We start from the raw sequence: 22,672 nt of genomic DNA on the forward strand, positions 1-22,672 counted from the left end.
AAAGACCGACAAAAGGTGACATTCATCTCTTATCAGAGACAGAGGCAGATGGATCTCTATTTTGGGTTCAAGGTCAGCCAGGACCACAGAGAGACTTTGTTTCAAAGTCAGAATAAATAAAGTATATAAATAAGTAGAGAGGTCAGTATTGTTAATAGAAAGTGATTAGGAATGGTAAAAATGCTACTTCTTATTACTTAAAGTTCTTTTGGGGGGGGGTGGGTGCACTTTGAAGACATGATTTCTCTGTGTAGCCCTAATATCCTGAAACTTACTTTGTACCCCAGGCTGGCCTCAAACTCACAGAAACTTGTCTGCCTCTGTTTCTGAAGAGGCAGGACTTGAGCCAGAGGAATTAAAGTCCATCCTGGGTAACATAGCTATACTCTCCATCTCAAAAAATAAACAGCTGAAGGGAGATAAATAGCTGGGCTTAGTGACATCTCTACAGCCCTACCACTTAGACATTTGTCTCATTTAGACATTACTTGTTTACCTTGCACGCACTTTTGCCCTCTTCTTTGGAATAAGCTAAAATTACCATTGTAGAAAATTCTCATTTTAATATATCTGAAATAGATTGTCTCATGGGACACAGAATATGGAATTGCTTCTGGATTGTTTTGAGGTAGCAAAGTTTTCTAAGTCACTGATTTCTACACACACCTTATAAAGCATTTTCATTATTTTTATTTTGTATTATGTGTATTTGTTTCACCTGCATGTATGTCTTTGCACTGTTTGTAGTTACTGGTTTCTTCAAAGCCAGAAGAGGGCATCAAACCCCCTGGAGCTGGAGTTAGAATATAAACCACATGGGAGCTGAAAACTGACTCCAGGTCCTTGCTTTTTTGCAAGAGCAGCTAGTGCTGTTAACTGCTGAGCCATCTCTCTAGCTTCCAAGTTTTTCTTTTTTATGATCATTAAAAAAAAAAAAAAACAAAGCTTGAACAAATGTACATATATTTTCTTGGGCTCTTCCTTGTGCTTAGGTTTCCTTTCCTATATTTCCTGTTCTATCCTATTTGCTTCCTTCTCCCTTCCCATTTACCTTCCTTCTTTTTTTTTTTTTTTTTTTTTTTTTTTTTTTTTTTTTTTTTTTTTTTTTTTTTTTTTCTTTTTTTCGGAGCTGGGGACGACGGAACCCAGGGCCTTGTGCTTGCTAGGCAAGCGCCCTACCACTGAGCTAAATCCCCAACCCCTTACCTTCCTTCTTTTAGATTTACGTGATATCAGAAAAATTACGTATGTTGCCAACATGTGAAAGATCAAAAGTTTGAGGCCAGCTTGATTTAATAGTGAAGATTGTTGTCTTATACAATAAGAGCTATTAGGGCTGAAGAGATGACTGAGTCATTTGTTGGTTAGAGACACTTCCTTCTCTTATAGAGGACCCTGGGTTCAGGTTTACAAACATTTGTAGCTCCAGTTCTAGGGGATCAAACAGTGTCTGATCCGGTCATTACGTGGTGCACATACATACATGCAGACAAAACAGCCATACATATAAAGTAAAATAAATCTAAGCAAGAAAGAAAAGGCAGGGATGGTGGCGCATTCCTATAACTGCAGCACTTGGGAAGCTGAAGCAAGAGAATTAGCAATTTGAGGCCATCCTAGACTATATAGTGAGTTCAGAGCTGATCTGGTCTACCTAGTGAGACATTGTTTCAAAATAACAAAAACAAGACAGTAACATTCTATCTACATACAGACACAAATGGGGAGACGAGGTGTGTGCTATGTGATGTTTTATTCACATGTACATTTTATAATATTTAAATTAGGCTAAACCTGCCGTATTTTTTTTTTCTAGCTTTTTGATATAGTACGTTTTTGTATCTGCAGTCCTGGTCCAATAGCACATGAGAGCTTCTTGCTTGAAACTGTGCCTGGTGATCAGCCTCTCGTGGCAGCCATATGCTGAGCTTATGTGCTCTTTTTATCTGGCTCGTTTTACTTAACATAATGCTCAAGTTGCATCTCTGTTCAGGATTAGTGGACTGATTAAGGAGTGCTTATGGGGTCTAGATTTTACAACTGTATTACTGACTACATATAAGTAACAGCTCTCTGTCTTACTACTAGCACATGTAAATACTGTCCATTTAGAAACTGATTGCTCTGGCTTGTTTTTTATTGCTGTATAAAAAGCAACTTAGGGGCCAGGCAGGTGTAGTGGCACAGGCTTTAATTCAAGGATAGCCAGGACTATAGAGAGACCCTGTCTCCAAAAAAAAAAAAAAAAAAAAAAAAAAACCTTAAAAATAAAACAAAAGCCAACTCACAGCAGAAACTGAAGCAGAGGCTGCACAGGAACTTTGTTATTATTTCTCCTTGGTTTTTTGGTTTGTTTTGCTTGTATTAACCAGGACCACTTTCTCAAGAGCGGCACCACCCATAGTACATAGTACATACTTGTACACCAACAGTTAATCAAGAAAATTCCCACAGACTTGCCTGTGGGCCAGTCTGATAGAGTCATTTTCTTAACTGAGGTTCCCCTTCTAAAAGAACACTAGCTCTTAATAAAAACCTAACTAGCACACTATTTTTTTTGTTGTTGTTTTTATTGCTGAATATTATCTTCTATTAATAGTAGATTTCTTCTTAGTTCTTCTTAGTTCATAGATCGACATCCTAATTTACTAGCCATGTTGTAGTTAGGCATGTTACCCATAGCAGTAATTTTCTTTGGATGTAGTCATTTGTTTTACTAAATTTGCTGTAAAGATAGGTCATTAATCTAAAATACAGAAAGCTCCTTGTAGAAACAATAAAAATGTGTATTTTGTGACAGATGACTGAAAGTAACCTTTTTTTGCCTCTTATTAAATAGCACCAGTAGCTCCCGAGAGTGGTTACTCATCAGCTCATGCAGAGGCCACCTATGAGGAAGACTGGGAAGTATTTGACCCGTGAGTTGTTTCCTGGTTATCAATTTTTTTCTTCAAAAATTTTCAGTTTTCATAATAAAATTGGAAATATTTGTCTAGCAGAAGATCTTACTTTGGATATTGAGTTTCAACTTTTTCAAGTCAGCAGCACATAACAGGAGACTGTCATGATGTTGGACACTGGACCTCATCTCATTCATCTGGGCATTCCTAAGGGCAGACAACCAGTATGCATTGTTAACTTAGGCTTTATATTTTTTCAATACATGTTTGCTAGTCTAGGAACATTAGATGCATTTTTTGTAGGATACTCCAGCCTGGAAGTGGGAGATAATCTCATGAATAGAGACATCTGTTTTACAAAGAGCTTGTGACCTTGAGCAGTGGGTATTAGTACTTCATGAGTTTTTTGGAAACACTAATCTATGTACTTTCCTTACATGTTTTCTAAATTAGTTTACTCGGTTAAGTGTTGAATTATTTATGGCTTCATTGCTGTGACCAAATACCTCAGGAAGGGTTTTTTGGTTTGCATCCAAACTTGAGGATGAGTCCAGCATAGTGGGGATGTGGCAGTGAGACCATGCTAATTGTATCAGGCAATTGGAGGCTGCCTATTACAGTGTATTTACAGTCAGAAAGCAGAGAGAAGGGAAGACTCTGGCTAGCTTTCACCTTTGATATTTATTCAGTTGGGACCCTGGCCCATAGTTAAATATCTTTGGAAACACCCTTAAGACACACACAGAATTCTAGTTTTCTAGGTGATCCTGTTAGATTGTTGCAAAAATAATTACATCCTTAGCATGGTTGAAATAAATCTTTTGGTATGGAATATATAAATGAGGAAATACTGTACATCATTTCAATGACAGTTCTTACATTTTTTTCTTTTGCTAATACTTATTGCTTAAGTTATGCTTTTTGTTTATTTTTAGATAGGATCTCACAGTGTAGCTCTGGCTGGCCTGGAACTCAAAATGTACACCAGGGTGGCTTCAAATTAACAAGTGCTGGGGTCAAAGGTGTGAGCCGCTCACTATTCCCAGCCCTTGATGTTTATTTTATATTACAGAGGTGATAACAAAACAGAAAGCAAACTCAAGCCATTTTCTCATTTGAGTTGAAAATGTGTTGTAAAACACGACACACTGACAACATCAATAGTAAATTATGTTGGAACTTGAAGGGGAAGAGGGAGTGACTGGCTAGCAAAAGATGACAATAACCAAGTTGAGAACTGTCATTGCCATTGGTCCTCTTACAACTATATAGGAAGTTACTAAGTAACTCAGTATGTACTCAGCAGTCATAATAGAAATAAATCAGAAAAGTTAAAAGGCTTGATAAGTGTTTGCCTTATGAGCTAATGGCAAAGAAAAAAAATATGTCATTTTGGACTTCCTTATTCTAAGCATCAAAGAACTTTTTTTTCTTTCTTTTTTTCGGAGCTGAGGACCGAACCCAGGGCCTTGCACTTTCTTTTTTTTTTTTAATTTTATTTATTTTATTTATATGAGTATACTATAGGTATCTTCATACATACCAGAAGAGGACATCAGATTCATTACAGATGGCTGTGAGCCACCATGTGGTTGCTGGGATTTGAACTCAGGACCTCTGGAAGAGCAGTCAGTGCTCTTAACCGCTGAGCCATTTCTCCAGCCCAGCCTTGTGCTTTCTAGGCAAGTGCTCTACCTACCACTGAGCTAAAAAAAAAACCCCAAAAACTTTTCTTAATCAGTTGTGACATGCAAAGAAATACTGATTACCAACCACAATATAGAGGATCAACTCATGATCTTGAAAAGAAGGTTCCAGAGCACTTCTCAAAGCCAAACATGCATTTAATAAAGGTCACATGGTCATCTCAGTGCCAAATATGTAGTGAAAAGAGGTTACATAGTCAGTGTTTTGTGTTTTGCTACCAGTATGATCCAAACAGATGTCTGAATCTAGACCCAAAGCATACGTCTGTGCTCTCAGTCTAGAAGATGGGCTGAGACAGCATAGTAATTCAGAAGGTGTTTTTGTTTTTTTTTTCAGGGAAACCATTTATACTACTATCAGCATGCAAAAAATACTATCTAAGAATTCACTGGGTTCTGAGGCCTGGAGTTTTACACTATAGCACTGGTTTTCAACCTTCCTAATGCTGTGACCCTTTAATATAGTTTCTCATGTTGTAGTGACTTCCAACTATAAATTTATCTTCATTGCTACTTTATAATTTTCTACTGTTATGAATCATAACATAAATATCTGACATGTAGGGTATCTGATATGAAAGACTCCTTTTATTCCAAAGGGGTCATGACCCACAGGTTGAGAACAGCTACACTACAGGAATAAGCACACTTTACTTTTTATAGGTGAAAATGGGTTAATTCTTCCAGTTAGGATTAATGAAGATGTGTTTGAGTCTAGTTATGATTTAAAATTCAGTCTGGCATAGCACTTCCTTTTGTGCCAATTTAATAAAATCCAGTGAGGTAGATATAAAAGACTAGCCATCACAAACCTGCTTTATTCTGTTCTTGAAGGATTAAACCCAAAGCCTTGCACATTCTAGGCAAGTTCTCTATAGCTAAACATATGATAAGCTAATTAAAATTTAGAATTTAGTACTATTTTATATATATATGAAACATAGAAATGTTGAAATTTTTTTAAAATTTGATTTATAGCTATTATTTCATCAAACATGTTCCGCCTCTGACAGAAGAACAACTAAATAGGAAACCTGCTCTTCCTCTGAAAACGAGAAGCACACCGGAGTTCTCCCTGGTCTTAGATCTGGTGAGTGGCATCTTTACTAGCATAAAGAATAAGGGCTAAAGTTCAGACTACAAATGAATAGGCAGTCATACCTACATTCTGAGGATGCTTTTATTTAGGCACCCTAACATTAGACTAGTTTGTTTGAGACGGGCACATTTTGAAAATAAATAAGACTTTTTACTTTTGCATTTAAATGAATGTTTTTCTTTACATTCTCGAGACCCACATTTTTTTGCTAACCCATTTTGGTATGTGTGTGTGTTTTTTTTTTAATTTTATTTTGATTTTATATTTTGAGATGTTGGGTGGATACAGGGTCTTACTATGCATATACTACATTATATCTTTTGCCTAAAAAGTTGTATTTATTTTTATATTTTGCCTACAATAGAAACAGTTCCCTGGAACTGGAGTTAATGGATGGTTGTAACTGAACCCAGATCATCTGTAAGAGCAACAGATTTTCTTAGTTACTGAATATCTCTCCAGCACCATAAAGCTCCTGTGATTTGATTGTATTGGAATTTAGATTTCCTTTTGTTTTTAGAATCTTGTCTTTCTGATCAAATACAATTTGACTTCAGTAAGTTAACATAAGAACATGTCCTTTTCTACCCGTTCCCCACTTAAGACAAGGTCTCATATAGCCAGGGCCAGCCTCAAATTGTACTTGTAGCTTGAACTTGTGAACCTGCTATTTTCACTTTCCACGTACTGGGATCTAAGGTGTGCTGTGTATGTAACACCATGCAGTGTTTGGTATTAAGGAATAAACCGAGGGCATTTTACATGCTAAAGCCCTTCACCAGCTGAGCTCTATTCCTAGCCCTATTTTTCTGTTTATTTTTCAATGTATTTAATTACCAATTAACTTTTTTAAATAGTTGATTTTTTCCCCACCTTGATGTGATTTAAAATTTATATATTACACACCTGGTATGGGGCGTGATTTTATATGCTTTGTAGCCTGAACTATGGAAGCGGCTGAGACTGAGACACAAGAATAGCTTGTGAAGGTTTGGGCCCAGGCCAGGCAATTTAGCAAGACTTCTGTCTGAAAAAAATTTACATTTTATAAATGTAAAGTAAAGTAAAAAAGAACTTTGAATTGATTATCCTATCTTTTGCTAACCCATTTTGGTATGTGTGTGTTTGTATACCACATTTACTATTTGCTTATAGTTTTCTGATACCATCAAAAGGTATATCTGATGCACTGTGCTGGAAAACATTTTATTGCTAGTGTCTCATGAATAGAAATGTGATTTAATCCTCAAGAAATTTATTTTAAAGAAAAGCCAGTTCTTTTGCTTTTTTTGTTTCCTTGGTTGTTTTTTTGAGATAGGGTTTCGCTGTGTAGCCCTGGCTGTCCTGGAACTTACTCTGTAGACCAGGCTAGCTTTGAACTCAGGGATCCACCCTGCCTCTGCCTCTCAAGTGCTGGGATTAAAGTCATGTGCCACTCACCAAACGATTTTTAATTAGTGCATGATATTTATGTTTTTATACTTCATAGCCTTTATAATTCAGAGATGTAAAAGAAAACAAAAATCCTAAAATATTTTAAGAGAAGAAGAAAAAAGTTAAAATTGGTCATGACTAGTTCAGGAAGAAGAAATGGAAGGAGAAATTAGAGATTTTGCTACATTTGAGATTTAGGACTTGGTGTAGTTATAATGAAATTTAGCCATATTTTGATTGGAAGGTGAAGGTTTAATGCGGAGGGAGAAAGAAGTGTCTGAGAACAAATAGTTTATTGAAGTAGGTGAAGAATTTTTATACCTTAAGATGCTAGGAGTCTTTGAAAATGCAGTTTTATTTGCTCTTGCTATATATAAACATATACCTACAAGTATGTGATAGTTGCGCGAGTGTGCGCACACGCACACACACACACACACACTTTTGCCTTTGTTACAGGTCTCGCTGTGTAACCTATGTTGGCCTTGAACCCTTATTCCTCTTTTAGCCTTATAAGTACTAAGATATCTTGACTTTCATTCTAAGGGTGTGATATTTAAGACAAGATCTTGCTGTGTAGCACAAGTTAGCCCAACGTTTGCTTTATAGACCAAGCTGATCTCAAACCTTCAATTTATTGCACTCCTCCTACCTCAGCCTTCCAAGTGCTTGAGATCATATGCCACCGCACCTGGCTTCTTATTTTGGTAGTGTTAGCAGGGAGCCCAGTATGTTATATTAGCACTTACTCAGCAGTTGGAAGGCTGAGGCAAGTAGAGTTAAGGCTGACTGTATAGAGTGGCTAACTACATAGAGAAAAAAGAAGAGGTTGGGGAATATATAGTTCAGTGGTGGTAGCAAAGTTGCTTAGCATGTGCAAGGCACTGCCCCTGTGCCCCAAATACATACCTCACACATACCCACATATACACATGTTTATTTAGAGACTTAGCAAGGAAGAAAGGAAGGAAGGAAGAAAGCCAGCCAGCCAGCCAGCCAGCCAAGCGTGGTGGTGAATACTTTTAATTCTGGTGCTCAGGAGGCAGATGTGGGCAGATGTCTTGAGGCCAGCCTGGTCTCCAGAGTGAGTTCTAGGACAGCCAGGGCTATACCAAGAAACTGTCTCAAAACAACAGCAACAACAACAAATAAAACAAAACAAAAAAAAAAAAAAACCAGCATCTAGTAATGTGGAATTATAAGATATGGACATTCATTTCTCATTTTAATTGATCTTGTTTTTTGAAATAGGGTTTCTTTGTGAAGCCCTTGCTTCCTAGATTTTGTCTGCCCCTGCTTGCTAAGTGCCAGGATTAAGGGTGTGTACCAACATAATCCAACAATTTTAATAAGCCCTTTGAAAAATTTGAGGGTGGTTACTGGCAGCACATTTTACTTTTGAGATAGCCTAAGCTGTCCTTGGATTGATTATGTAGCCAAAGATGACCTGGTTTTCCTTCCTCTCCTTCCTAAGTGCTAAGAATAATAGACACATGCCACCTTACCTGGTTAATGTGGTACTGGGAGTCAATTCGAGAGCTTGATTCTTCCAACTCACCTATATCCTCTGTCCTTTTTAACATTTAGGTTTTGAGAAATGTATTGACTTAACATTTTTCTTGAACTGCTTTCTTATTTTTCTTATTCTTGATAAGAAATCAGGATCTGTTATTCAAATATGGTAAGTTTTCATTGGGTATTTAGTTGATGAAGTATACTCCGGTATAAATAACATCTAATCCTAAATTAAAATTCTTTTTCATAGAAAGTTTGAAAGTGAGTTATATGAGAAATCAAGTAATTAGATTATAAGCTTTCATGAGCTAATGGCAAGGAAATGTAGTTAGTATATATGCTGATTGTGGTGACATGTGGTTCTTTAACCTCAGCACTCAGGAGATATGAGGACTGAATCATGAATTTGAGGTCAGCCTGGACTATGGAGTGAGACTGTCTTTAGAAAACTAAATAAGAAGTTAAATTACAAGAGGAGTAACATGTTCTTTAACAAAAAGTTAAAACTGCATAACTCAGGCAGTGGTTTTAGACTGGAGCCTGCTTTAGAAGAAGCTGAGAAGCTTATCACAGCGCAGAGCATAGCCCACTGAGTGTGACTCCTCAGAGATAGAGCTACGCTTCTGGAGGCTCCGATGCTGCTCCTGCTCTAAGAAGTGTATGAGAGCTACCGGAACTCTGTCCTACTCTGCTGTATCACATACAACATAAATGCCAAAGAGTGATGGTACATCCATCAAACTGTTGTTTGAAGTTTCTGTTAATGTTTTGTTTTTCTTTGCATTTGTTTTAAGGATGAAACGCTAGTGCACTGCAGTCTGAATGAGCTGGAAGATGCAGCACTAACTTTTCCAGTCCTTTTCCAAGATGTCATTTATCAGGTAATTAAGACATTTTAAGCCTAATTTTTAAAACTGTTAGGTGACATTCTGAGTGAAGAAAAATTTTTGTGATGTTCAGTGTGTCTTTCTGTAGATTTATTAGTAGTTTTATCAATATTTTAGTGGTTTATTAACACAGAATCATTATGCTAGATAGTTAACGTGAAACATTACTTTGTAATAAAAAAATACTAACTTTTCTGCCTTGTGATCTCTACTAGTTTTCATAATCTTTGCCAGCAGATGGAGGCAAGGAACACTGATACAGATCCCCGGGAACAACTTGCCAGGTTGATAACCTGGGGGTTTTTTGTCTTTATTTTTTTCCCATAATTCCAATTAATAAATTCACTCCTTGTTGGTCATTTTTACTTGCTACAGTAATGTTATCTGTAAAATTACAATTCAGTATACCTAATTTATTTAATCACAGATCTCAGGACCTCTGCAGTCACTGCTGTACATTAGGTACGAGCATTTTTCTCATCTTTGGTGGACAGGTTACAGGGCAAAATATAAATGATGCTAAGAGTTTGCTGGGGATTATCTTTTGGCCATACTTTCATTAGAATTTTCTCATCCGAGGATTGGCATAACTAAGAAATGAGTATACTTTAAGAACTGCAGAAGCCTTTTGTGTGTTTGCGTTTGTAAACATACACATAACCCTTACAAACATAAGCTGCTGAAAGATTGGAAAAAGTCAAAAATTTCTTGTTAAGAGGAAGCAACCCCAGGGGTTAATAAAGCTGCAGCATTTGCTATGTGGGTAATGCCCAAGTCCCTGGTTTGTATGTGCTCTTGGTGGGCAAGGAGAAAGTGTTTTTTGTTTTTTTTTGTTTTTTTTTTGTTTTTTTTTTTTTTTTTGTTAAGTAGATTTCAGCTGTCTTGCAGGAATTAGAAGATTTTAGAGTTAAATAGTTGTTTCAGGGCTACTTTGCCAAGTACTTTATGTAGTCATGAATCATGAGAATTCATTTTACTAGTGATTTTCATTTTAATTTAATCTAGATGGGTATTATAATATCTGAATAGTATCTCCTTTTAAAGTGTTGCTAGTCCTGATACATTATTCAGGGAAGAGGAAAAGATACATAAAATAAAATTTTAAGATTTTCTTACTTTGAATTGTTCTTTGGTTTCTGAGTGAGCTATTCCCTGCCAGATAGATTGCTTATCTTTAATCCACTTAAAGGACAGGAGTCTGAAGTCCAACGTAAGAAATATAGCAATGACTTAGTGCTCTGTTTTCAGTGTAGTAGCCTTGTTGTTTATTCTTTATAGTTTGGTTTTTATTTTTCATTTTTGAATGACTTTGAAAACTGGTTTTAGGCCTTTGAGTTTCAAAAGGAAAGCTTATTTGGGAATTCTTAAATTTCTCAATTTGAAATTTATGACTTCTTACAGATGACTTCTGGGTTGTTTTGTGTGTAGTTTTGTTGGTGGTGGTTTTAGTTTAGGATTGGTTTTTCTTTTGCTTTTTTTTTTTTGTTTGTTAGTTTTTTGTTTTTGTTTTTTGAGTAGTGAAATAAATGTGGGAAATAGATTGATTTGGCTCTTTTCAGTATGGATATATTATATTGAAATTTTTCTTATTGCTTCCACCATTTCTGCTTTTTCTTTTAAACGTGGACCTGGATAATTATCTTTGTTTGAATAAAAGGCTTAGAAAGCTATACAGAATATATTATATCTACTTTTACAGAATTCCAAAAACTTCCTTTTCACATATTTGAGTTGCACTTTCTGAAAGTGAACAAAAAGTAACCCAGCTATTTAAATAGCAGTGAGCAGGAAGGTTGAGTTTAGAAGCTGTTGAGATGATTGCAGTTTTAGTATTATGGTTAATTTACTTTATGAAGGACATAATTCCCTCAACTAGACTTGTAAAGATTGTCCATAGTTAATAAATGGGTAACTTCCCTTGGATTTGTGTTTGACATTTTAAAAACGGAGAGATCTTTGGTTTAGGACTCCCCTCAGTTTTTTCAGACCAGCAAGCTCCCTTTAAACAGGGAATGATGTCTTTTAAACTTTCAGTGGTGTTGTCTCCATCTACTGGCAAAGAAGAATATACACAAGGGTCTGGGATGAGCTAAGAGATTTTGGAGAAACCACATTATTAGGTAAGATGTAACTTAACATATCTAACCACTGTAATGTAATATGGCTCATTTAGAGGTAGAAACCCATAAAATATTGTATACACTCTTATTTTAAAATAATTTGTTGAGGTGAAATTTACATAGCACATCCATGGCGCTTACTTATCTATATGTTCTTAAATATATCTGTTCTGTAGCATCCCATTCTCGTGTGTGCGTATGTGTGTCTGTGAGTATGTGTGTCAGTGAGTGTATAAGAATTAGCTTCTTGCTGTGGATCAAGGCAAGATAAGTATCCTCTTTTGGGGTTTACTTTTAGTTTGTGTTTAGCCTGTAAAGGTTCATCTATATCTAATTTCAATTCTACCTTTTATTTTTCTTTCACTTCAAAACAGTTTCAAGTTTTAGATTTTATGTTAAATCTACATTAATAATTATCTAAATTAGGAGTTTTAGATTTTATGGCTATTGTTGCAACCACTTTTTCTGCTGTTCCAACCTGAAACAAACCATCCATGCAAAGGAGATGAGCAGAAGTGGTGGCCTACACCTGTAATCCAGCACTGCAGTCCCAGTACAGGGGGGGCTGTGGCAGGAAGATCACTGGTTTGAGGCCAGAGTGGGCTACATAGTGAGACCCTGTCTCAAAATTATTCAAAAATATGGTTGTGTTCGAATAAAATTTAATATTTTAAAAAGTAAGTGGTAGGCTATAATTGGCTAACAGGCCCTAATTTGCTGACCTATGATCTAATAATTATGAGAGTATATACTATAAATTTATAAACTTAAATTCTTAGGGGGAAGTAATCCAATATTCGTTGGAATTCTTATTTTTATAATGAAAATTTGATAATGATCGAGTAATAGGCTTTCTTAAGATTGAGGGAATTTCCAGGTAGTTACTATACTTTAGTTTACCATACCTCATAATATGTACTCTTCTTACTTTGGTGAATAGGGGTTAGTTTAGATAATACTGCCCTTAGAATTTTCAGACAGACGAATTGTTCAAGTCTAAATTTAGTATTTACATGTCTATTTCTTATGGAGAAATAACAAAAGGTCCATCTCAAAGGTGACCAGTTACTCCTGATGATAGATGAAGTAGACAGACTCGTTTGTGTATATAAGAAATATGAAAGAACTGACTTGAAAGTGAGGGTTTTAGACTCATAAAAGGTACAGATTATTTGAATTGCTGTACTTTTTAATAAATACACATTTTTCCTAAAAAAAAAAAAAGATTGTTGCATAATGATTGAGAATTTGTTCATAAAATGGTAGAGATGCATTTAATTTGGAAAAAACAGGTGCATGATCACTCCCAATGCACGTTTAAACTTGTAGTTAGTTTAATATTGACACATTGTCAGGAAATCCATCTCATGGTGTTACTCAGTTAAGAGGTCTCCACTGTATTTAGTTTCTGTTCCTGCAGATCCACCAATTCAAGACTCTAGGTCATCTCACTCCCTCTTCCATCCAGAAGATGACTGCTATCCACAAGCAGAACTGAATCAAAAGACATTTTTCACTTAGCTCTTGAGCTGAAACACCTCCTCAATGACCTTCCTCTGTCTCCATCAAGAACTGGAGCTCAGTTTTTTGAAGATGTAATAGAGCTACTCAGCCCAAATGTGGCTGATTGAAGACAAAGAAGATACCTCATATGTCTCACCACAGTGCATCAAACGCAACTGTGTTGTCCATCTCCTCATTCTGTACAGTAAGGCAGGGGCATCTGATTTTTTGACTGTATTCACCATTCAGACTTTAGCCAGTGAGTGGCTTTCTGAGGATCAGTAAAATCAACAAACTTTGGGTCAGCTGTCCAGAAATCAGACTATGGTAAGCACTCAAGGAGCTAGGATGCTGTAGGGAGCTTCTTGTAAAGGATGCTTTCTTTCATTGGTAGAAGTTGCTTTTATGGGGAAAGTTGGGGGGAAGAGGCCAATAGAGAACCCAATGGTTAGCAAAATTCAGCCTCTTCTTACTTTGTTTTCTTGGACATCATATAGCTCAGGATATTTTTCACACCACAAAGAGAGAATTAGAAGTTATGGCTTCTAACTCTTCCTAGAAAAACCAGCTTTACTTTTGTTACATGAAGAGAAAAATATATATAAGTGAAAAATTCTGTTGTAAATACCAGACTACATTTTTTCTTTTATAAAATTTATAAATTCTGACTTCATAATTAAAGAGTTATTTTGTTGCTGAGTTTTATAAACTTAATTTTGTTGTATATAAGTGTGTATATTTGTACATAATTATGCCTGTATATAATATTTGAGGTTATTAATATTTAATATTGATGTCACTTTTAACTAGGAGAGAATAGTATGTGAATAGTAATTTACTTTACAAAGTGTTAAAAACAATATCAGAATAATTTTAAACTTTCCCATCCTTCTCATTAAGTAATCATTGGCACTATGTTTTCATTATAATTATTAGTAATATTTAAATTTAAAATGATAGAAATTAAACTTACAATTTTCTCCTTATCAAAAATTAGAAAATATATTTCATTGGTAATTCTTGAAGTATCTCTTTCAAATTAGGAATGATTCATTGAAAAAAACTCAGATTGTATAGCCAGACAGGTGAAAGGTACAGGCCTGTTGTTGAAGCCTAGAAGGCTGAGCAGGGAGAATGTGGAATCAAGGTTTGCTTGGGCTATAGAATAGTGGGGAGGAGCAGATGGACTGTACATAGAACGTTCTTACTTAGCAGCTGACAGTTGATTACAGTGTCCACTAAGTTGAAGCGTCCACTATCTTTAGATTTTTTTTTTTTAAGATTTATTCATTTATTATATATAAGTACACTGTAACTGTCTTCCGATACACCAGAAGAGGGCATCGGATCTCTTTACAGATGGTTGTGAGCCACCATGTGGTTGCTGGGAATTGAACTCATGACCTCTGGAAGAGCAGTCGGGTGCTCTTAACTGCTGAGCCATCTCTCCAGCCCTCTTTAGAGTTTTTAAAAGTGATTTTATTTAACTTTATGTATTTTTGAGATAAGGTCTCACTGTGGAGCCCAAGCTGGCCTAGAACTCATAATCCCTCAGTTTGATTGCTAGAATGATTTGTTATTGTTGATGTTATTACTACTACAGCTGCTGCTATTGGAGACAGTCTCACTGTAAAACCCTGACTGGTCTAGAATGTGCCCTTGTAGATCAGGGTGGTCTTAATAGCACAAATATCCACCTGTCTCTGCCTCTGGAATGCTGGGATTAAAGGCTTGAGCCACCATTCTGGTATATACTAGAGTGTTTTTTTAAAGGCAACATTTTTTAACATGGCTACTTACTTTCTTTTTGCTCTTAAAATAATTGCAGTTTCTCTTAATATGTCATTAAAAGTTTTATTTATGTATTATATACTTAAATTTATGTACAAATAAATGGCCATTTTTCCATAATAAACATTTATGTTTCATTGACAATTTAATCATGTACACGAATACATTAAACTTCAATTTATCCTATTTGAATCCCTTTTCAGATTGAATTCTATTTCCATAGTTAAGGAGAAACTGATTGATGTTTCAACCCTTCCCTGTACATCCCTATATTTATTCCTTCTACAAATACTTTGTCTGCATGCATCTCACTAGAACTGGGTGAAGCAAATGATGATGTGGGTTTTGAAGTTGAGCCCTCCATGGCTCCTACTAGAGTAGTCTTCTATCCTGGGAGAAGATTTGGCCTTTGTTTCTGTGTTTGATACTAATGCTAAGAAAACATTAGTGGAATCAATAGTATTTCTCTTTTAAGAGACTGGGTTCTCTTAAAAGAACTGTATGTTCTCTTTAGAATTTTGGTTGTTCATTTCTGCCCCATTTAATAATATTGGCTACTGGTGACTGGTTACTTTTAAATAAAGAGGTAGGTAATAATAGTTAACAGCTTTTATCACTTCAAATGTGTGGCCACAATTCCAAATGCTTTATGTGTATTATCTAACCTTTATAACATTGGGATCCATTTATAGATGAGGAAACTATGTATCTGTTCATTGTAGAACCTTTTCCCCAGATAATGACAGCATTTAATTCTTCAAAAACTTCAGCGTCATTTGTTTTCTGCTACCCAAGTGCAGAGATCGCATGTGTAGAGATGACATGGACAACTATACTTGTCTCCAGTTATTAAATAAGAAGTATTCGCTAATTATCTCTTATTTTTGATACATTAAGTCATAATGTAGCTTAGACTGATATTAAACTCAACGAAATCCTGTGCTTCCACCTCTAGAGTAGTGGGGTTAAAGGCCTGTGTCTCCAGTGAGTTCTAATGTATGTTTCTTTCGGTGCTGTTAACGGACCCCAGGGCCTGTGTAAGCGGAGCACACATGTAAACCTAGACCAAATAATCCCACCTTATAAAGTTACTATTTATAAAAATTAAAATTATATATCAATAAGTTTAAAGGGTATTCTTAAAAATATACTGAAGACTTTTTTTTTTTTTTTTTTTTTTTTTTGAGACTGGGTTTCTCTGTGTAGCCCTGGACATCCTAGAACTTGCTCTGTAAACCAGGTTGACCTCAAATTCAGAGATGAGCCTGCCTCTGCCTCCCAAGTGTAATTAAAGGTGTGTGCCACCATGGCCAGTGAAAGGTTTTTTTTGTTTGTTTGTTTGTTTTAAATGTTAGTATCATAGTGTCTGTGCTTAAAACTCATGTAAAGTTTTTCTTTTAAGAAGATTCTTGGTCCTGTTAAGAGATGAAAGTTTGATAAACAAATATAAATAAGTTAAATTTGAACTTATCTAGAGTTAACAATTTTTAAGTAGTTTTCGAAGCAATTGACTTTTACTATGACTCTGTTCGTATATTTTAGAGCCATGTACATATAGTTAGGGAGTTTTCATGGACATGATACCAAGGAAGATGCAGAAAACAAGCTATTATTCATTGTCAAGTGCTGTTAATGTAGTATACTATTTTCTTATGTAATTCTTCTATATAAAATTTAAATTTTAGTAAGACAAGTTTCTAATAAAGTCTAATGGTTTTTGTTATTGGTGTTTTGTTGTTTTCTAGGTTTTCTTTGTGTAGCCCTGGCTGTCCTATGCAGACCAGGCTGGCCTCGAACTCACTAAGATCTGCCTGCCTCTGCCTCCTGAGTGGTGTGACTAGAAGCATACACTCGCACCACTACCACCCAGCAGATTCTAATGTTTCTAATATTTAGAAATTTGGCATAATATTCACAAATGCTCACTTTTGAGTGATTGTCATTCTTACAGATAATTACTTTTTACTACCAGTAGGCATTATTTTTTTTTTCCAAAATACATGTGGTTTGTTGTGAAGAGATTTAAATTAAGTAGCATTGCTGTAGGTTTGCAAGAAAAGAAAAGTAGAGTGAACTCATTCTTTTGGTCTTTGTGAGTTTGCAGATAGGTTTGGTTGGGCATGGTTGCTTACTCACACTTGTAACATCAGCATTGAGAAGGCTGGGGCAGGAAAGATTACCCCCTGTATCCAGCCATCTTGGCTACATAGTAAGTTCTAGACTGGTCTGGGCTGCACAGTAAGACTCTGTCTCAACATAAAACAAAAAGCTCTGAGTCTGAAGGAGGATAGTTGGTAGAAAATGAGGACTGGATACTTTAGAATGGAATCCTTTATGAGACTGAAGTTTGGAAACGGAAAAGAGCTAATGGTTACTTGAGGAATCAGGTTTGAAGCATTTAAAATGATGCACATGTCTATCTGTGTGACCTGATATAAATAAATAACAAGAATTGAACTTTTAAATGTTAAGGACTAAACTTTTGAGGCCAACAAGATAGCTCAGCAGGAAAAGACTTGTCACAAACCCTGACAATCTGGGTTTGATCGCTGGGCCAAAAAAGTGGATTTTTGAAAGTTGTCCTTTGACCAGTGGTGTGGCATGTACACACCTTGCCTCCAGCAAATAGATCTAATAAACAAGTGAGACTATATTATACATACTTTCAATTCCTTTAGAACAGAACTTAGGCCTTGCTGACTGTCATATTCCTGCTCACGTTTAATAACAAAGGCAGTTTTGGGTTTGTATCTCATCTCTACTATTTTTGCTTATGATTGTGTCTGTGTCACATGGTACAGCTAGCTCCCTATGGTCTTATTGAAGACCTGACCCTTATTTTTTTTTTTTTCTAGTATGTTTTCCCCATCAACCACTGTGTTATCTGTCTTCCAACCTTTCTGTGATACCTTTCTGATAAAGTGGTGAATCTGTTCTGCAGATAGGAACCTTGATGGGCAACTCTTCTTACTCGTTATGTTCTCGGGTGAAGGAAACACTAGCAGTGTACTTTCCCATCTTTAGTGCTACTTTTCATTCTGAAAGCAGTGTCAGATTCTAAGATGTATGTTTTAGTTAAAGATAATAATAGCATGATAACAAACATATATGTATAATGCAATTACGGTTTAATCTAATCTGGAGTCATTGGAAAATGTCACTTTTTGTGATTTTCTTTGTTGCATGCTTTCCCTGTTTTACCATAAAACATTCCCAGAACTGGCATTTTTGTCACAGAAACATTTTTATGTAGATGACAGAATTGAAATTGAAAACTAAGCCTGCATTAAATGTATACTCAGCACAGGCTTGTACTATGTCACAGTCTAGTTAACTCAGTTTAATGAATGCTTGCTTGCATGCTTGTTTGTTTGTTTATGGTATCTGAAAGCAATACCCACCTTTCAGGGGAGTACAAAACTTATAAAATTTAGTGACCAAGTAAATATAAATGGCAGACTGGGAAGTGTAGTTTGAGTGATTACTTATGGCTTACATTTGTGTGCTTTTTCTGAATATTGCAGAGTACAAGAGCAACAGTGTTAAGAAAAAAACTGGATAATATATAGCCGGGTGGTGGCACACACTTTTAATCCCAGGATTCACATCTCTTGAGTTTCAGGCCAGCCTGATCTACAGTGCAAGTTCCAGGGTAGCCAGGACAACACAGAGAAACTTTGTCTCAGTCCGCATATTTTTTTAATATATCCTGAGCAGTGGCTTTGAGAAGTGTTGCTTTGTGTACTTACAATCTTAGTTGTTATCAAACCTGCCCTTCTACACTAAAGGGCGTGCTGTATTTAAACTCACCAATCCAGATACTACCTTCTTGACTATTCCTTATCTTAATATAAAAATTAGATAGCAGTGCTTTCAAGAGGTGTTTGTTTAAAGAAATTCTGAGTACTTGCTGAGGAAGGTCATTGAGACAGGTCAGCTTAGAACTGGACACACAACCTGCATAATGATTGGATGGATGCTACCTGGTTGGAAGATGGAGATGATTTGGTGGATCAAAATCTATAATGAGGGAAATCTTCTATTTTTAGTTGAAATGTTTTTTGAAATTACATTCCAGTGAAGTTCTGTTGTATTTGGTATTAAAAATAAAACAATAATTACTATCTCTCTAAAAGACTGTCTTAAGTGCTTTTGGTACATGAAATATATTTGTTTTGAGTAGTACTCAGTAAATATTTCTATTGCTTTAAAATAGGAACTTTTAAATTATAATACAATCCAAAATTAGAGCACAATATCTTAAGATGTTTTTTATTTTATGTTTATTTGCTGAAAAGTGTCTTTGCGTTTCTTCAGGTTTATGTGAGATTAAGACCATTCTTCAGGGAATTCCTGGAGCGAATGTCTCAGATGTATGAGGTAAATTTGCTTAGACTATTTACCTGTGTAATTTATTTTATTCAATATAGTACCCATATTTAGATCATGTATAATTGATTACTTCTTTTCCCTGAATTTGTAGATCATTCTTTTTACTGCTTCTAAGAAGGTGTATGCAGACAAGTTACTGAACATACTAGACCCTAAAAAGCAACTGGTCAGGTAAATTTAATTAAGAAATAGTAGAAATGTCTGTCACTCATCTATGCAATTACCTTGGTTCTATTTAATTTTAATGGCCATTTTCGGCTGACTACTATCTATAGAGATTTATTGTGTCAAATGGTAAATGAGTTGTTTTAAGTCCCAGAACTCTTTAAGAGTTCCTAATTATGTAACCTCAGACAGACATTCCTTAAAGGATTCCAAAGTCAAATATATTTATTCACTGTTAAATCTATATTTTCATTTCTTTGGGAATTCCAGGGATGGGGATGGGAGCAGGGTGGAGGTGGTGGAAATTTTCACTGTGACCTTGTTTCCCATGTCTGTGAGATAATGCTGTTGTACTGCTTTTGTAATGGCATAGAAAAGTAAAAGTATCATAGAAAAGATTTAATAGCAGATTTACCTCCTCCCGTGTAAAGAAAATGATACGTGCATCTAGCTGGAAATTAAAATTTGCTTAATCATTCAGGTTATTCTAATCTGGACTCTGTTCCTTGTGTATGCTATTAACTAGCAGATGGAGTGTGTTCCTGGTTAGCAGGATGCCTTGGGAATTTTGAAAATCAATTCCATTTTTTCTGTCACCTGAAGAGAGAGTACTTTGCTCTGAGGTTCAGGAGTGAGGCTGACTAAGTGATCAAGAGTAGAGAAAGGGGACGTAAGAAGCTTGCAGCAGCTATTAAGTGGAGCATTGATTCTTGAGTGTCTCCCATATTGTGTTAGTTATAAATCTTTTTTTTTTTTTTCTTTTCTTTTTTTCGGAGCTGGGGACCGAACCCAGGGCCTTTCGCTTGCTAGGCAAGCGCTCTACCACTGAGCTAAATCCCCAACCCCGTTAGTTATAAATCTTAAATCTTGTTACTACTGTTATATTTTATTCCCAGGTATGGTGGCACAAGCTGGCAGATCTCTTGAGTTTTACGCCAGCTTCAGTTGTACAGTAGTAAGACATGGTCTGAACAAACTCAAAACAACTTTTGAGCGATTGCAAATATATTAAAACCGTTTTTCCCCGTGAGCACTTACTTAGTTTTTTAAACTTTGATCTTTAAATTAAAAATTAAAGATTTTTAATTTTTTCTATTTACTGAAGTATACCGTAATAAATGTTCACTGTATCTAACATTGATAAAAGTATATAAATTTACATTTTGCTTTGAAAGATGTCTGTTTACTATTTATTATTCTAGCAAAAGTTGTGAACAGAACGGTCCTGATACTTTTGCAGCTTTCCTTTTTCTGGGGAATAATCATGATTTTACACTGTGCTATAATACCTAGATTTATTCTATTAAACTGGATTTTGAAAAAGTTAAGAAGAACAAAAAATGAACAGATTGGAATTGGTTGAATTCCAGGACAGATAGGGCAACAACCCTGTCTTGAAAAATCAAAAATAGGAAAGAGAGAAAACGTGGGGGATGAATAAATCAGTTATTTCTTTAGTGACTAGTGGCTGAGACTTCTTTGTCATTGCCACTCAGGCTGGATTTTTAAAATGAGTTGGGCGTGCTTCTTAAGTGTTGAACTTGGACAGAATGGTGGGTAGAAAATACTTTTTTCCCCTCCTGTTTATCAAAGAATTACTCTGTAGCCCTAGCTGGCCTCAAATTCAGAGATCCACCTGCTTCTGCCTCCTGAGTGCTAGAAACAAAAGGGTGCACTACCACTCCTAGCTGAAAAGATTCCTTTTTAGAAATTATAAAACTAAAAGAACAGAGATGAGTAGTATATTGCTCATAAAGATTTGCTTAGGATTAGGAAGCAAGATGAACTCAAAGAAAAGGCATGGCATTTCAAGGTAAAAGACGTATAAATCAATTATCAGTAATATTTAGAGGATGATATATGGTTATAAATGCAGATTATATAATTAGTATATATGACTTTACAACTTTTAATAGCTTTTAAAATGACAGAATTTTCTATTTAGTTCGTAAGATTGGTTATTAGTTTATCTTTATAATACTTAAACCTGTTTTTTGATGTTGTTTTGGTTTGGTTTCATTTTTCAAGCCAAGGTTTCTCTGTGTAGCTCTAGCTGTTCTGGAACTCATTCCGTAGACCTGCCTGTCTCTGCCTTCTGAGTGCTGGGATTAAAAGAATGCACCACCACTGCCTGGCAACTGTCACCATTCTTTTGAAGCCCCTCCCCCTTCTCCCTCTTTCCTTTTCTCTCTTGTAATCTGTCTCTCATTCTTCCTGACACACACACAAAATTTTTAAAAAATGGGTGTTTCGGTAAAGTTGAAATGATGGAATGCTTTGGCCTCAGCAGGAAGCATCCTTTCTCAAAAACTATAAGGAAAACTAAAAATGTATTTTAATTCCAATACAAAAACATACTTTCTTATATTTTCTATCCTGGCATATACAGGGATAGGGAGGCTGTGTGGCTTACTGGTTAGAGCAAAGGACTGGGAGCCAGGAGGATCCTGGGTTCCAATACGGGGCTAACCACAGACTTACTGTAACCTTGGGCAAGTCACTTGTGCCTCAGTCAACCATCTGGAAAATTTGTTAAAAAGCAGGACCGCGCTGATAACCAATGCTGCATCTGAGCTGAGCTTTCCTGGGTAATTAAATTACAAAAACAACTTAAGAGTTTTAATTCCCTTTTGTAATTTATGACATTATAGTGTAAACCAACATTTTTTAAATCATTGTAGTATTTGGGTTTCTTTTTAAGGTATTAATAATTGCTATGAATTTTTATACTGACGCTAGCCCACAGCTTAGACCCAATAATTGTATTTCAGTTTGCTTCCCGAGAGAAGACTATTTAGAAGGTTTATGGTATGTGAATGTTTCAGTATATATTTTAAAACTTATTTTTATTTTTGTGTAGGCACCGGCTTTTCCGTGAACATTGTGTTTGTGTACAAGGAAATTATATAAAGGACTTAAATATCCTTGGAAGAGACCTTTCTAAAACTATAATAATTGACAACTCACCACAAGCCTTTGCCTATCAGGTAGGAAGAAGATTCCTATCAAAAACAGTTGGGTAAAATATAAAGACCATAACTGCTGCCAAGAAGACTATGATAGAAAAAAATGGGATTTTTCTGTGTGCTTAGTTGTTTTTTAGGATTAGGAATGCCAGGTAGATAAGAACTTATGAAAAGGGGTTGGGGATTTGGCTCAG

General features: G+C 35.7%; 1 protein-coding gene and 1 long non-coding RNA gene across 14 annotated transcripts in view; one reads left to right on the forward strand and one right to left on the reverse strand.

Moving 5' to 3' along the window:
- Ctdspl2 (CTD small phosphatase like 2) overlaps positions 1–22,672 on the forward strand; it is a 58,524-nt gene that overhangs the window by 27,733 nt on the left and 8,119 nt on the right. For 4 of the 13 annotated variants that reach the window (XM_063283736.1, NM_001409574.2, XM_039104968.2 and 1 more), the window contains 6 exon segments: positions 2,840–2,918; positions 5,585–5,696; positions 9,449–9,535; positions 19,273–19,335; positions 19,439–19,518; positions 22,373–22,499. In XM_063283736.1, coding sequence (XP_063139806.1) covers positions 2,840–2,918; positions 5,585–5,696; positions 9,449–9,535; positions 19,273–19,335; positions 19,439–19,518; positions 22,373–22,499 — 548 coding nt within the window. 13 annotated transcript variants of the gene reach the window in all.
- On the reverse strand, positions 1,057–22,376 carry LOC134486142 (uncharacterized). Its single transcript, XR_010064880.1, has 2 exons — positions 21,500–22,376; positions 1,057–3,107 (listed from the first exon to the last, which is right to left on the reverse strand). It is a non-coding gene; the product is annotated as an uncharacterized LOC134486142 (long non-coding RNA).

This window comes from Rattus norvegicus, chromosome 3 (genome assembly GCF_036323735.1).
Source record: "Rattus norvegicus strain BN/NHsdMcwi chromosome 3, GRCr8, whole genome shotgun sequence".
Classification (NCBI taxonomy): domain Eukaryota; kingdom Metazoa; phylum Chordata; class Mammalia; order Rodentia; family Muridae; genus Rattus; species Rattus norvegicus.